Source organism: Corapipo altera, unplaced genomic scaffold (genome assembly GCF_003945725.1).
Source record: "Corapipo altera isolate COAL_440 unplaced genomic scaffold, ASM394572v1 1b, whole genome shotgun sequence".
NCBI classification, from domain to species: domain Eukaryota; kingdom Metazoa; phylum Chordata; class Aves; order Passeriformes; family Pipridae; genus Corapipo; species Corapipo altera.
Window position 1 is genome coordinate 8,177,686 of NW_020884881.1, and position 16,291 is coordinate 8,193,976.

Consider the following 16,291-nt stretch of genomic DNA (forward strand, 5'->3'; position numbering starts at 1 on the left):
GAAGAGAGAAAGAATATGTCTAAGGAAAGGTTTACATGATATTTCTCTTAAAATTAAAAAACCTGACATGCTCAACAGTGATTAAAAAAAAAACCACCACCCTAAAAAGGAGAGAGGGAGACATGCTTGACCAAAATCTCAGATTCTTAATGTCCTGGCAAAAGCAAAGAGAAACAATGCACAAGTAACAGGAAAAATCATGCAGCAAAATGAAATTTCTTAAGAACTGGAATAACTTCAGTGAGAGATGCCAAGAAAACAGAAAAGAGAAAGAGAGAGTACCTGTGTACCTCCGACAGAGAGGAATCACTTTCATCAGACCTACAATCAACAGTGGTGGAATTGTGAGGAGAAAGAATATAGGTATCAGCAAAGTAACGCCTCCATACGAGAAGAACAAACAACAGCATGGCCAACTCAGAAAAGCAATGCAAATCCACATACAGTACGCAGCATTGCTCAGGGTATATAGCAGGGTAGGGGGACAGAATAATTATCTTAAAATATCACTCTCAGCAGTAAGCTACACTGGTAGGCTGTTTCAGTTCCAGAAGCTGAGTAACACCAGCTGAGCCATTTCTTATTTCCCCAATATTTTCTTACAGAAGGCAAAAACGTAAAAGGAGAAGACGGATGCATAATTTAACCTCTGTAAGATAGTGCTTGTTGAAATTATCAAAAGGAAAAGAAATTCAGAACATCAATGCCTGTTAAGTGTAGAAGAAATGTGTAAAATGTTAGTCATAGAGATATAAATATTAAATATGATAGCCCACTCAAATAAAAACAGAAATTTGCGAACAATCTTAAGTTCAAAATCCTTCACCTCTCATTTTCAAAAACGTTTAAGAATAAAAAACCAAGAAAACATACAAGACAACACTTTCCCAAGATATGAACATTTGCACTATGTCCTAAGATGTCCTTCATTTTCAACTCAAATCAAACAGATTCAGCAGTTTCGATTTAACTACAAGGTCAGTTCAGAGAAAACAAAAAGGGTTAGGTGGGAGTTAGCAATAAGATAAAGGTAACATAGCTAAGATAAAGAAATTATAAGCACAGTTACTGAAAATCTTGCAAGCCACTGTTTGGTATGTGGTGGCTATAGACCACTGAAAAAAACCAAGTTTTAGAATAAAACCCAACAGTGTAAACAGACAAGAGTAATTTCTTATTTTGCTACAGTTAGAACTAAAGGTTTCTTTCAAATCTGAGTTGTAGTTCATAAGCACTGCATGACACTTGGACCAGTAATGAAACCTGCAATAAAGATTCTAGTCAAGTAAAGTCCACTGCCATTTGGAGTAGGGTTCCTAACAGATGCCTAATATGAGGAAAATGAGTTCTACTTCTTCTAAACAATATATGAATATCTTCGAAACCAGATATGAATATCATCTACTCCTGCAGATCACCTCCTAAAGTCAGTCTGTTTGATAATTTGCATAATCTCTATCAACTGGGTTCTAGGCATTTCAACATCCCATCCTCCAGGGTGCTGTTAGGACAGCTCTCCAAGCAACGCTGGAGTAACTGAATAACTGTCAAAAGCACTATTTTCTAAATTATCACCTAAAACCTACTTTCAAATGTAAACACACACAAATACACATGCATCTAAGAATTCTACCATTCTTTTCTATTTTGGGTTTAAAACTACAAATACCAGACATGGCCTAGAAAACAGGAAACAAGGTTCAGCAGGAAATTTCTTTTCTTGAATTTTTACAGTGATTCCATGGTAGTTTAAAATATTTTCTTTGAAAACTACTCAAAAACATGAGAAATATCTCCTCCTGTCTTGCAGAAGGGCAAAATTTCTACCAGACACTACACTGATAACTTGAGCACACTTTGCATTTCCCTGGTTGGGGGCTGAGGCTTCCCTTTGTAACTTACTTATCCTGCTGAACTGATGTGTTTCCCTGAGAAACAGTAAGACGACTAAAAACATTCATTTCATTACGGGGCCGGCTTGGTGGGGAAGTAGGAGGTGACAGACTAGCCTCTGGGGCTCCAGAATCTGAGCTACAAAAAAAAAGAACATCTTCTTTAAGAGGTTATGAATGGTTAGAGAAGTTAAATGCAACATGCCTCAAATGTTAGATGCTCTTTTCTTTAGCAAATAAATAAAATTATAATACTAGCTACAGATATTTCCCAGAGAAGGCAATAAGCTTAAGACTGCAGAGTGCAAGGTGGCACAATGTTCAAAGTTTAAGTGCTAAAAGTGAAGGCTCCAGGCAGAAAACATACAGTATGTAAAACAAAGAAATTCTTATAAAGCTGCAGAGTCTTAGAGAAATTGATGACTTTAATTAAAAAAAAAAATCATTTGCAAATGCTCCAAAGGACATTTTCTCAGGGCTCTGCTCCTGAGTTATTTTGTGCAGAAAAGCAATCTGGGAATAAAACAAACAACCACACCAAACACAAGGTGAGCAATGAGTGCCAACACTGCCAACAATAAAAACTGTCCTAGATTTAAAGAAATAGAAAAATACAGATTATTTTTCAAGAAAATTCAAGGTTTAAAATACATCAGAGTAAATAAATTTGAAAGAATCTTACAGTTTTTGTTCTTTTGTCTTTGGCTTTTCCATTGTTTTCTCATAGGCTTTTCTCTTTGCTAAAGGTGAAGGCTCAGGTATTTTCTTCTCTGGTAGAGATGCCTGTCTGGAACTAAAGCAAGAGCAATCGTTATCTTACTTTCAGGCCCTTTCACAAAACTTGCTTTTCTTACATTACCTGTCATTCTCCCAGTAAGATTTCAAATTTTTGACCATTCTTAATCTATTATTGCCTTTCTTGAAAGCAACTTTAAGGATTATAAACTTGTTCTGACACTTCAATATAAAAATATACCAAGTTTATTAACTTTCACAGTTGATCAACATATAGAGTCAGATACTGAATATGCAAAGGAGATTTACTAATTCAATAATAAAAGAGAAGGACTAAAAGAAATACAGTGGAGTATGCATCTCAAATTATGGTCATGGAAATTCTGAAATTTCAGATTCCACATTTTCGTCTACAATAGACCATTTACAGACAGGAAGAACAGAGATATCAGATTGATTCTTATACATGAATGAAACTTTCCATTAACATGTTCGTGTTTCAGTATAAGATTCAAAATTATGAAGAAAATGTACTTTCCATTGGCAACCTGACTATAATAACGCTGTTTTTCTTTGTCCCCCATTTTCCTTCTCCCTTGCTTTCCATCCCTCCTTTGTCTCTCTCGTTCTTCCTCTGAAATAATTCCAGTTCACAGTCTCTGTGGCCTTTTTCCCAACCTTTTATTCCCCATTAAAATTAGCAAAAATATCAAGAGGGCAATATTAAAGCTGACACTCAAATGTCATCATTTCACCACAGTAAGACAAAAAAAAAAGACATCTGAATGGTTTCCATTCTTCTGAACTCGTATTTCTCACTAGTTGAACAATCACAAAAGCAGTATTTGCCTTGGTTTATCCTAGTTTTGAGTGTTTAGAGTTTTTTGTATGAATATGAGGACCAGAAACACTCACTAAAAGAAACAAAGCAGATTCTGGAAGTGCTTTTGTTCCACAGAACTTCATTAAGCAGATAAAGTTCAGCTGGCAGGCCACATGCCTGACATAGTTACTACCATCCTGTCTCAGAGCTCTACCGGTTCTGGATATGTACAGCTGCAACTTCTCTGCATGAGAAAAGCTGTATCAGTTTCCCTTGAGAGGAAGCCTGTGCTATATAAAATCCACCTGGGGACTGGAATACAGAATAAAATCCTTTAACAAGGACAGCACAACAAAGAACAGCTACTTGACTTAAGTAGATGAAACCGTCTCCAGTGATCACAAACCCTAACTGGAATGTGAAGGACCTGTAGGACCTAGTGCCAAGAACTGCATGCCAACCCTAGAGCTTCCCAGGGGTCTTCAAGTGACAGAAAAAGGAGGATAAGTGATAACTTGTCTGGTTTTGCACAAAAGCCTAGCAGTTAAGTTACTAAAAGGTGGGTTTAACCCTTCTCACGGCTGGAGTATCCATTTCTGTGTAGGGCTCTTACCCCTAGGCATACTCTGCAAAGGACATAAAAAAAGGTGGAACAGGACACACTCCCTTCCTCTCTTTATGCTGGACCAGAATGCATTTGGGAATGCAAAAATCCTGAAGTAACAAGGCAAATCCTATGAATCAGGATGATCCTAGGTCTTTCAACAAGGATGACAAATGGGTTATAGTGTCTACTGCCAGGGTTGCCTATGTGTCCACTGTGCAGCTACTAGATAAAATAAACCAAACCAGAAACTAGAGCCCAAGCTCCTCTTCCTCACACTGGAATCCTGCATATTGCGACATGCAACCAGCTTTCACTTGCTCACTACCTGCCCCTTGAGTCTTCCATCTTTGACTCCACAGTGGAACATCCTCAGAAGAGGGTATGAAGAGCATGATCCTTTTATGAATTCTTTTTGAAAGCCTGGATAGGCAGGTATTATAAAAATTATTATAAAATATAAATATTTTGTAAAATATAAATATTTTCTAAAAAATTATAACAATTATCATTAAAAATTATAAAAATAAAAATTATTCAGCTGTCTTGCTGGAATGGAATTCCTAAGCATAGTTGTAAAGAACAGGTGCTTTGCTCTGCACTGGTGCAGCCTCACCTTGAATATTGTGTGCAGTTTTGGGGACCTCAATATAAGAAAAATATTAAGCTACTAGAAAGTGTCCAAAAGAGGGCAATGAAGATGGTGAAGGTCCTTGAGGAGAAGCTGCATGAAGAGCAGCTGAGGTCACTTGATCTGTTCAGCCTAGAGGAGACTGAGGGGAGACCTCACTGCAGTTACAACTTCCTCATGATCTCTTCTCTGCGGTGACCCGAGGGAACAGGACCCAAGGGAACGGCTGGAAGTTGTGTCAGGGGAGGTTTAGGTTGGATATTAGAAAGAGGCTCTTTACCCAAAGGTGGTTGGGCACTGGAACAGGCTCCCCAGGGAAGTGCTCACAGCACCAAGCCTGACAGAGTTCAAGAAGTGTTTGGACAATATATTGTAATATATTTTATTACAAGAGAGATGATGGAACCACAGGTCCATACGGGAAGGCCAGATGGCTCACTAAGACAAGCTTTCTTCAACTATGAGCAGTGACCAAGCAAAACCAGCAATACTGTATAAAGTACATGGACTTCTATTTTTGAAAAACCATCTACATTGCAGTGACAAAGTCACTGCAAACTGATTGTAGGAATTTTGGAGTACTTATATACTAAAACATGATCAATAAAAAATGAAAAAAGGTGAGACCTACTGCTGATTGAATTGATTTATTGACAGCATCTAACTCTCAAATGCTTGCAGAACACAGTTTTGGGAAAATCCTGTTTTGCCTCATTGCTGGCTCACTCTCATACATGGATACATTCTAGAAAATGGAGTGAGGCAAAAGTTTGTATTACCTGAGTTTTGGATGCCAGGTCATAACACTTGACGTTATAGATGTTGAAGCTTCAAAAGTCTCTATGCATCTCACACTAACTGCTGAAACAAGTGGGTTTTTTCTACCTAACCTCACCCTCAAGAGCGTTCTTCCCAAGCACATTCTACTTGTAAAGTGCACTGAAGCCATCAGCAAGGGTTAATAATTGCTGTCAGCAGTGTTTTACTGTTCATGATTGCCACCTCAAGCACATGCCAGAAATACATAGTAAAAATAATACAAATTGCAAGTGTACATTAGATGGAGATTGCTGTAAAAATATTATGCAAATAGGACAGATGAATATTGAAAGATGCCTAATTTCAGAACCTGTAACATGAAGATAGCTATGGGACACATTTCCATATCACTGAATGTGGCAAGCACATTCAATCTATATGAGTTTGTGCAGTATAGGAGCTAGTACCTTAAAAAGCCAAAAAAAGGTCTCTAGCAGTGAATGGCTAATAATCAGCAGTGATACTGGTAGATATAAAAAGAACAGCAAGTGAGAAAAAAAGAGTGCATGTGAGAGACACCTGCTGGCCCCAAAGTAAAAAGACAAAAATAATATTTTTAGTTCTATTACAAATCAAGTGATACTTGCAATTAGCAAGACTGTTCTGCAGGTAAGTGCAACCTGCAAACAGAAAGGATTTTTGACGATTCATAATATCTACCATGTTTCTTTCAACTTTTCACTTGCATACACTATTGCTGCATGGACTTCTTCAGTTTAAGCATAGTCCACACAAGACAATTCACAGAAAGGTTCTTCCTAATAGTTAGGACCATATAGAAATACTACGTTATATAAGTTTGGGTTGGGTTTTGGGGTGTAGGGTTTTGGTTTTTTTTAATCTCTCTGCTGTTTTAAGCAGATTATCACTACCTCTCTAGAATGTGCATTTCCTATAGCACTAATACAGCAAAGTATTCAAGGTATTAGATGGGTTTTTCCCCCTATGTAGAACAAGGTTACAGTAATTTTACAAAGCAACTTAACAAAACTTACATCTTCAGTAACAACCACAGTACTTACAACACTGTATTTATACCTTCTGTAGTGATGATGGTAGAAAAGAAGCAGCTTAGTCAGTATTATTTAGTAGGCTTCAAGTATATCAACCTCACTTGTAAAGTTAAAATAATAGATTACAAGAAATTGGCAACATGCATTTTTTAAAAGCAAAGGATAATTAGTACAGCATGGCCAAACTTACATGCTGCCTATCTTAGAAGGTAAGCCAGATGGTGGGGGTATAAACTCTCTGTCCCTAGCAGAAGTATCATTTGTGTCAGCAGTCATCCCGCTTTCTTGGGTTTCTGCAACTGATGCAAGAGAGCCAGCCGAAGGAGAGTCTGCAGCACTACTGTCAGAGACTAAATCACTGTTGGCTGCATACAGCAATTCCATCTGGGTAGTGGTCCTCCGGCGGGCCTGGAGACAAATAAAAACCAAACTGCCACTTAAACATGCGTCAAGAGTGCTACGTTTAAGCTTATCACTAGCTAGCAATTAGCATCCCCCTCAATCACTTGGCAACTGCCTTTGGAAACTAAATTTAGAAGCTCACCTCTACTCTTGGCCAATGATTTCAGAGGAGGCAAGTCAAATTCAATGGCATAAAACAGTGATTTGACTGTACATGTTAAGTGCGATTATACTGTGAAATTAATATCTACTCCTCGGGGAAAGACAGGCCAGTGGAGAAGACAAAGATCCACTCTGAACAGAGCCATTACAAAAATGACATGTTTATTTTGTGACATTTTCAGACAAAACTCACTCAGTTTAACTGCCCAAATAGCTGCACACCAATGAATGCTACCAATAATGCAACAGCCAACATAGATATTTTCCTCCAAAGCCAACTGCAGTTAGAAAAGTGGAGGCTAAGCTTCTATTTACTTTGCAAACTTGGCTTATGCTCCTGTGAGCACAGAAGCAAAACTGCAATCAGTGCACATTTCCAGTTCCCACTACCATTAATATTAAACTGCAGCCAGCCTAGAGATATTCCTCCAATGTCAACTGTAATTAAGAGCCTGGAGGTCAAACTTTTATTTGTTTCATAAACAAGCAAATTGCAAACAATAAGCATGTTCACAGTTCCCACTGGCATCGACATGGAACTGTGGCCTTAAGTAATACTAATCTGCAAAACTACACCAGTTTGGAGTGTACATAACTGGAAGACTACATCTCTTTCTGAAATTCTAAAAATTTAGCCCAAAAATATTGAAAAAGTTATTTTTAACATTGCTTCTCAGAGAGGAGTGTCACCATACTGCACACAAATCAAATGAAGAATACATCAGTTCACCTTTTGCATGTCTTCGCTCTTGCTTTGCCCTAAAGACATTAAGGAACATTGTCCAGAAGGTAATTATGAATTATTATAGAATCATAGAATCACTCAGAAATCATTTAGATGAATTATTATCATCATTGTACATCCTACCTTGCTTTTGGGTTTGACTTCACCACAAAGCTTCAAAAGATCTGAAGATAATGAACTAAAAGAAAAAGATTACATCACATTTAGAAACGAGCGATATTTTTGCAGAATGTGTATTCTTATTCTTCTTTCTTTCTACTGAAATTGTGGGCAAAGTACAATGAAAAAATGTCAGAGGTATTTTCTAGCAGATGCACAATGCATTACAAAAGAATAAATTACAGTAATTTTTCTAGAATAAGATCCAGTTACCTGATAACAAAGATTTGCTCACCTTCCTTCTGTCCCAGGACTATGCAATGGGGCATCCTCATCAGTACTATCTTCCAAATTTTCTGGAAAATTTCCAAAAGAATAATGTTAATGTGTCCATCTACATCAGGAGGTGAAGGCTGTAAGTGTTATACAAAACAGCTCAGACTATGTTGAATGTAGATGAATGGAGTACAAGAGACAAAGATTTTCAAAATATCTTGACTATTTTCTATTCAGTCCCCATTGAATTTTCCTGGCATCTAAACTAATTTTTTTCACACAGTCTCAATAAATCATACATCTAGGCACACTGTGCCAAATGTGGTCCTCTATCTATTGTAGCAGACAACAGAGATGACAGAAAAACAGAAATTCTAGAAGAAAATCTGTAAGAAAGCAGATAAAGCAAATAAAACGAACTACAAAACATGGAAGAGATGGGATGTAAATCAGTGGACAGTAAGGATGTCTGTTTCTCCTTTTTTTTTTTTTTTTTTTAATCTTCTTGCTGCAAGACAGAATCAGCCTGGTTATAACAAAAAAGAAAATTGTATTTTTAACTAGCTAATGAGCTAAGGCTCAGCCTGAGCTTATACAGAGTGCCACCCTTTGAGCTGACAAGAAGCAAACATTTTATTAGTATATAAGCATTTATGTTTCAGAAGAGGATGATGCTACCACTTACTACTATAGAACTGCTTCCTTAAAAGAGATTAAATGTAAATGGAAGCTGTTCAGTAGAAATATTCTTGAAGTAAAAATGGGTATGCACACCTGCCACAAAAGACAAAACCAGCATGCAATCAATGCTGTCAAACATATGATTACCATGTCTGCATGCAAACAGTGCAAAACATTAGGCTGAGACGATGAGTCAAAGGCACATGTACAGTCAATTCCAGACTGCTGGCAAAGCGAATCCCCTGACTTGCATATTATTCTAATAATACATTTTAAGCACAGTTTAAGGACATTGCTTGCAGAAGTGTGTTATGTATGTCCCTTATTTTTGAACATACTCCAGAAATCTGAAGGATTAAATAACCTTCCATTACATCTCCTCTTTACTATTAGAGACACTTTAAGTCTTTTTACTTCATTTCTCCAGAAAGCAGATACCACTTACAATGCATAGAACCAATATATGTGTAACCCATATTAAAACATGTTTGTCCATGTATATGTTTTTAAGTGCAAGTTCATGCTGTGGAGAAAGGGAGGGAAGATACTTTTTTCAGCTGAATTCTGAGAAGGAATGAAGAAAAGAGAAGGAAAATACTGCCTGTTTTTGTATGCTGCATCTAAACATGTTTTCTGAAAAAGTCAAAACCATATATCAATCTAGACCCAACACCAACAATGCACTTCAGAGGTACTCAATTGCTGTTTTAATCTTAGTAATGTAACCTTAATTATCAGAAATACAACAATATTATAAAGAAAGCAGGGACACAGGAATAGCACTCTAGATTTTCTTTTTTTATTGTTCCATCCTGGGTTTGAGCCCAGATTAAACATTTTCAATACACATTATTATTATTATTATTAGTCTTCTGCAGAAGAGGGGATCTAGAGTACTGCTCCTTCTAGGAAGACAGAAGTAGTATCCATAAAATAAAGGCACTTTATTTTATATAGGTTTCTTGTTAGAATGATGTTACTTCATCTCCTTCTCATAAAGAACTTGCAATCTGTTTTTACAGGTAACTAAGGAGAAAGTGTGGAATGACCACAAAAGATGGGATTTTATTTGTAGGCTCACACTCATGTGACCTGATGTGTTTCTTCAGTTTGTCTGCAATTCAGCACAGGAAGACTGCCAAAGCCCCAAGATAGAAACCAGTCCACAGAATCAACACAAGATAAGAGCAAGATTCTGCAAGAAGTCCTGAGTGAGAAGAGATGAAAGGAGCAATAAAGTTAGTAAAGGCAGTACTGCCTGCAAGGAGCAGCAGGGATGACTGCTAGTAAACCAGTAATTGCAGAACAGTGGAGAACTTTTCTGATGATTTGTCTTCATCCTCATGCAGTGGCAACTGGACACTACCAGTACAGTGCCATACATCAGCACAGTTCATCCAGAGGAAATGACATTTGACCAGCCCTCTTAAGATCTGCACATAGATGGTTATGAGTCACATCCATGAATGTCCATATGTCATAGGTGGGAAGGAAAAGCAGCTCCCACAACTCTTCAGGAAGGAGTCACTTCAGCAACACTCAAAAGTCAATTTCATGGTCATTTTAACTCTTCACAAGAGTCGATGGGACAGCGAATGGCAGCTCGTTCAACCACAAACAAGGCAGATGTGCACTGAAAACCCACTCAGGTCAAAATCTGAGTCTGTGATGTACTTTCCTGCAGACTAGACCCTTTCTTAGTTTACACTTGAGTGAAAGTGCACAGCTACACTGGGGAATGTTCAAACTTTTTCAAGCCAAATGTATTCAAATGGCTAAGAACTTTTGAAGGTATCAGATCTGAAAGTAAGCATGAAAAGAGCGATTCACAAAACCCCTGGAAGTGCAACCCCTCTCTAGGGATGGGACTGGCTGCATTCTACCACTGAGATGTCAGTCAGGCATCCTGGTGAAATTGGTCTCGGGATCTGCTGCCACCCACACTTCTACCTGCAGGAACTGTGTCAGGTTAACAGGAAGCCCCTGCAACAGAGTGCCAGCTAATCAGCTGGAAATCCCAGCGTCAAAGCCTCACTACAATGGCATGAACTCCCTGCAGCTCAAAAGGTTGGGTCACTAATGATCTATAGAACTATCGACAGTTGGAATTTCAACTTGGACCAAGGTTAGTACGGCACATTCAGCCAAGATACACCCATGGTGAAGTTTCCTTCCTATAGTGTTAGAACAATCCTGAGTGGCTTAGATATTTGACAAGTCTTAGTTCATGCTTGCAAAGTGTTAAAAAGTTTCTTTAATGAGATACTCTACACAAACTTTGATAATAGAGCTACTGTCCAGAGCAAAGAAAATACAATGCTGTCTGAAGAAACATTGCTCCAACAGGAGTGAACATGCAGACACACTGAAGGTCTATTCTAGATGCACTGTGAGATTACAAACCACTGAGGTTCCTGAATAAATAACTGGCTGCATGCAGCAAGATTCCCTGACACAGATCTTCTGGTGTCACCTGACAGGAAGCTAGCAAAGTTCTCACCATCTCTAGATGATAAGCTATATACTTTCAGGTAATTTTGAGCTTTTGAAATGTTTCAGATGCCTATGCAAACTAGCACAGGACAGCATAATGTGATTAAAAGCAGCATAAGACAATACAAAAGGAATTGAGACTGATACCAGGAATATTTTTTTCAAGTTTCAAACACAGTCAATTTTGTCAAGGGGAGAAAAATAAGCATAATTCTTTTGGGAATAATTTTAAAGCAACAACAACAAAACACATCTCAAAATCAGTGAAGTCAGTAACTTAATCCTAATTGAAAAAGTGAGATATAATCCTGCATTCTGCATAATATTTACATTACAGAATCAGCTATCTGCAAAAGAATTGCACATTAAGAATTGCCTTTTTTTTCGACCTAAAAAGATGAGTAGAATTTGTCACAACTACAGCAGTAGTATATCATGAAATTGCTTTTTGTAGGCTGAACACACTTTAGGTTCATAAGCAGCAAGTTATAAATTTGAAATACAGTTCTGCTTACTGTCTTCACTTCTTATGTGGCAAATCTAACTACCACGAGGGCTACTACCACAAGTGCTGGGGACGGTTTCAGAAAGGAAGAAATGCTCTGTAAGCTCATGATAATGAGTACATTTACAAAACAGTTCATGCAAACTTCACACACACTCACAAATTCTAAGATGAACCAGTTAGTGAACATGAATGCATTAGTAACTCATGCAGCTGTACAGTACACAGAAAGCTAAACATACTTACCTAGTGGTATGCTATCTAGGTCTGTGTAAATACAGCAACAAGGAAAAAAAAGCAACATTCCAATCAAAACATATCCATTTATAAAAAGAAATAAAACAAAAGTACCCAAATGTATTCTAAACTTTTCTTATATCATCTCATGAGAAGTAGAATAGATGCCGTAACAGATATAAAATGCTATGTTCAAAATCACTAGCATATGATAACTGAATAGCATTGAATATTTAGAATTTCACATTCACATGTTAAAACAATTCCATGTTGTAAATGCATTGTCTTCTGTAAAAATAACAAGCAGATTATTTGAATTTTAAAAAATCTCAATAGTAAAAAAACAATTTCCTACATTTCATTGCTGAAAGGGTATACTTAAAAATGTCATACATGCTCATCAATTGTGAAGTATATGGTGTTATAATACAGCATCTATTCAGAGAGGAAGTAGTCTAGAACACCCAGTACAGCATGCATGAAAGGCAAACATGACATGCAGCTGACTATTCAAAAAAACAAGATGACAAAACTACCTTGCAAAGCATGACCCAGAAAAGCATCAAGTTCAGGATTTAACTCAGCTTTTTCTTTTAGCATATGAAACAGCAGTTGGTTTTGAGTAGCACTAGTAATTTCTGTCTGCTTAAGGCGTCCCTCAAGAACTTTGATCTGAGCTTCTTTTTGAGCTGCTTGGAGACCCTAGGAGAGAGAGAAAGAAAGAAAGAAAGGAAGAAAGAAAGAAAGAAAGAAAGAAAGAAAGAAAGAAAGAAAGATGGCAAATGTTTTGTCACAACTCTTTTTTTACAAAATGAGAACTGTCAAAACTTTTTAAAAACTACAAGCACAAACAATGTGTATATTGCAACCTTCTTTTCATATCCTAAAGATCAGGCATCAACTAAAGGTCTTTTTCTTTCTTTCTTCTTTTAAAGAGACTCATTAATCATTCAGTTAACTTGTATTCCTCAGACTGCCTTGCAAATATGCATCTAGTGGTTAAGTTGGATATGACTCCCAAGGGCAATTCAGAGTCTTGGCATTCATTTAAGAGTACCAAGCATCTGAAAAATCCACACTTTCACTTTTCTCAAATAAGTCCTTTCTTTAAAAAAATTATTACCATGATACTCTGTGATAAAGAATGAGAGGGGAGTTGGAGGTGGGATGGGGTAGGACCCAGAAACATAATCTTTCCTACACAATCACTTGGTGAACTTTCAGCTTCTGATGAAAGATCTCATGGCCTAACTTACGAAAGAATTCATTCTAAGGGAACTTCCCTAGACCCGTGGATTAGTGGGAATTTTTCAGCTGTAGAAAACACAGCCAAAGAAATTTACAGAGAATGTTTTCCAAATAGATCTCCAAATTTCAAATTCCAAAAGAAACAGTAGAGAAAAATGAAGGTACAACACATCTTCTCAAAGATTTGTAGGGCAACAGAGGCCTCTGAGTGCTAGCACTTGAGAAACAAGTGTAGCCTTACCAGCTTACATATTACATTCTGATTCAACTAAAACTGCAGATCAATAGACACATTTTGCATATGAAAACAAACAACAGAATAGACAGCAGGCATGACCAATTTTGCAAAAAAAAAAAAAATCTTCAGTATTTCTACATGATACTTATCAAAAAGATGATGGAAACCTTCATATCATGGATACTTCTATCATAATAAGCAAAAATTGTTAACAGAGTAAGTCAGAGGCACTTTTCTCATATTAACTCTGTTGCAAGATCCATTCAAACCCCTCCAAGGGCTGAAAAAATATCAAAAGACTGAAATTTCCCGAAGCCAATGTGATTGTGGCAGTTTTGTCATCTTTTTTCTCCACAAACTTTTGTGATTACCTGCATAGTGATGAATCAAGAATGCAAAAAAAGAACAGAGAATTGGTCAGTGGGATTGATCAAAGATCATTTCAATACCCTTGAAATATTTCATTTGATTCAATGACACTGAGTACTGTTCTCCAGACAGAAACAAAAGCAGCAGCAAGAGAATATGATACATGTGTGCACAGGGCTATAAGCTGCCAAACACTCATTTTGAAAATATTACTCCCCAAGGCTTTCAGAAAAAGTCCCTATTGCTCTACTCAAAAGTATAAGTCTGAGTAAAGTATGCCATGCATCAATATATAACTTAAGTTTTTAAAGCTTCATATTTTTACAAAAGCGGTTGAGCCAGTCTTTTAAAAAGAGATCCTGAGCATTCTTTAGAAGTTTGTTTAAAAACACAGAAAGTGATTTATTTGATTACAAAAAGCTAGTGCTCTTATAGGAACAATACGTGGTAACCAGTACAATGAAGTTGGCTCTACTGCAGATTGAAAATCAGGCAACAAATTGAAGGGGACGATAGATCTCAAGGGCCTTCATGCTGAGAACCAGCATGACTAAGTAGTGTTGACCAGTTTTGCTTTATCTAATGCATATTGGTCAGTCTTTATGTTGGCACAACTCTGCTAATGGCACAGTCCACAGTCCTGGCACACGGGTACTTCACTTAACACGTTACCTTATTGATACCCATCGTGAGGAAGTGATCAAGCAAATATCGAGCTTCTGTCAAAGTACAAGCATTAATCACTGCTGTTACATCCAAGGTCTCTCCTTCTTCCTGTGGGTGCAACAATAAAAACAGTCAGATTGTGAAAAAGTCCCAAGAATTATATTAATGCCAGTAGACTAGAAAACATCAGCTTTTGACATTTAAATGCTTTGCAATCTAAACTTGCATTACACTATTGACACTAGAACTCAGATATGAAAATTCAATTGTATAAACAGTCTTATTTCAAACTTCACACAAAAGCTTTCACCAATTTTCACTTCCAGGTTCAGTAATTACACACACAAACCAAAAATAATTTTTAAGTGAGAACATTTTCAAGGCTAACACAGTTGTGTTTCTTGTCCCCATTTTACCATTTTTGCATTAATACTTGGCTTACTTTTGCTTCCTCCATTTGCATAATATTTGCTTGGCAGTCAGAAATGCTGTCATTAATGTAGTCTATATTCGCAGTTACTGATTCCATCTCTTCATTTATGTTTTGGACATTTCTATCTGCTTCACTGCCACCATCTTTGATGAGTTTCTCCCTTTTCTTTGAGAGCTTTTCTCTTCTTTTTGTAAGTTCTTCACGTTGCTATTTTTCCCAAAGACATAATATAACATAAAAAGGAATTAGTAAGACCTTAGGGTATTTAAGTGCCTTTTTGTTTTCTTTATCACATATCATGAATTCTATGGGAAGAAGCTACACAGGTGAATACAGTAATGTATTTGCAGATGATCACATTAATGTGCTTTTTATTTCTTACTAGGCACAGCAATCCCATGGTTCAAATGCTTACTGGAGTCAAGAGTGTCTTCACTGACTGCAATGGATTCCAAGGCACTTTGCCAATGCCACCACAACAACAATTCATTTACAGCAGACATGCTTGCACTGCTCTCTATTTAATACAGTGGTACAGCCAACAGCGCACAGTAGATTACCCACCGTAAGTAACCTGTTCATATCTGCCTCCATATTGGAAATAGTCATCCTCTGCATAATAATATCAGTCACTCTGCGTTCAAGTAACTGCCACTTCATCCTGGCTGCCTTTGAGGAGTAAACTCTGCTTGTCACTGCTTTCCGCTGATATTTCTTTCTGTGATAAATTCAAGAGAAACATACAGCTAAGTCTAAAGTAGTCCAGTTATAAATTTGAATATGGAAATGATCAGGCCAGAGTATTTTTCACAGACAACTTTAAAATTTCACGAGAATTTCTTGCAGTTTTTCATTGCACCAGACAGCTACCTCCATCCAGCCCTGAACTGCACTGCACCTTAATATGTTGCACTTGAAAAACAGGTATCATACACTACAGCATCTTTTATGACACACTATTGAATTCAAATGCCACCTAGGAGTTATTCCCTACTTAAAAAGGAGATCTGCTTTAAACCATAGTGGAAGAGCACAAGTAAACCTAATACATTAAACTGCATTTTCCAACAAGGTTTTTTTGTACTTAAGAATGCTGCTGGCATTGGACCACCAAGGGCATTTTTCTTGAGGAGTAGATTAAAAAAACTCAAAATTTCAAAATCCAGTTTATGAGACTTGTCCTTTAATGCCATTTTATATTATTCTACATTGTCTTAAAC

General features: G+C 37.1%; 1 protein-coding gene across 10 annotated transcripts in view; it reads right to left on the reverse strand.

Moving 5' to 3' along the window:
- Nucleotides 1–16,291, reverse strand: part of KIF21A (kinesin family member 21A) — an 88,311-nt gene that overhangs the window by 12,984 nt on the left and 59,036 nt on the right. For 3 of the 10 annotated variants that reach the window (XM_027640000.1, XM_027640002.1, XM_027639999.1), the window contains 11 exons: nucleotides 15,636–15,789; nucleotides 15,081–15,278; nucleotides 14,645–14,746; nucleotides 12,654–12,819; nucleotides 12,127–12,147; nucleotides 8,221–8,281; nucleotides 7,950–8,004; nucleotides 6,708–6,925; nucleotides 2,575–2,685; nucleotides 1,903–2,031; nucleotides 283–321 (listed from right to left, as the gene is read on the reverse strand). In XM_027640000.1, the coding sequence (XP_027495801.1) occupies nucleotides 283–321; nucleotides 1,903–2,031; nucleotides 2,575–2,685; nucleotides 6,708–6,925; nucleotides 7,950–8,004; nucleotides 8,221–8,281; nucleotides 12,127–12,147; nucleotides 12,654–12,819; nucleotides 14,645–14,746; nucleotides 15,081–15,278; nucleotides 15,636–15,789 (1,254 nt within the window). The remainder of the gene's footprint in view (nucleotides 1–282; nucleotides 322–1,902; nucleotides 2,032–2,574; nucleotides 2,686–6,707; nucleotides 6,926–7,949; nucleotides 8,005–8,220; nucleotides 8,282–12,126; nucleotides 12,148–12,653; nucleotides 12,820–14,644; nucleotides 14,747–15,080; nucleotides 15,279–15,635; nucleotides 15,790–16,291) is intronic. The other 7 variants (XM_027640004.1, XM_027640001.1, XM_027640009.1 and 4 more) reach the window with 5 other exon arrangements.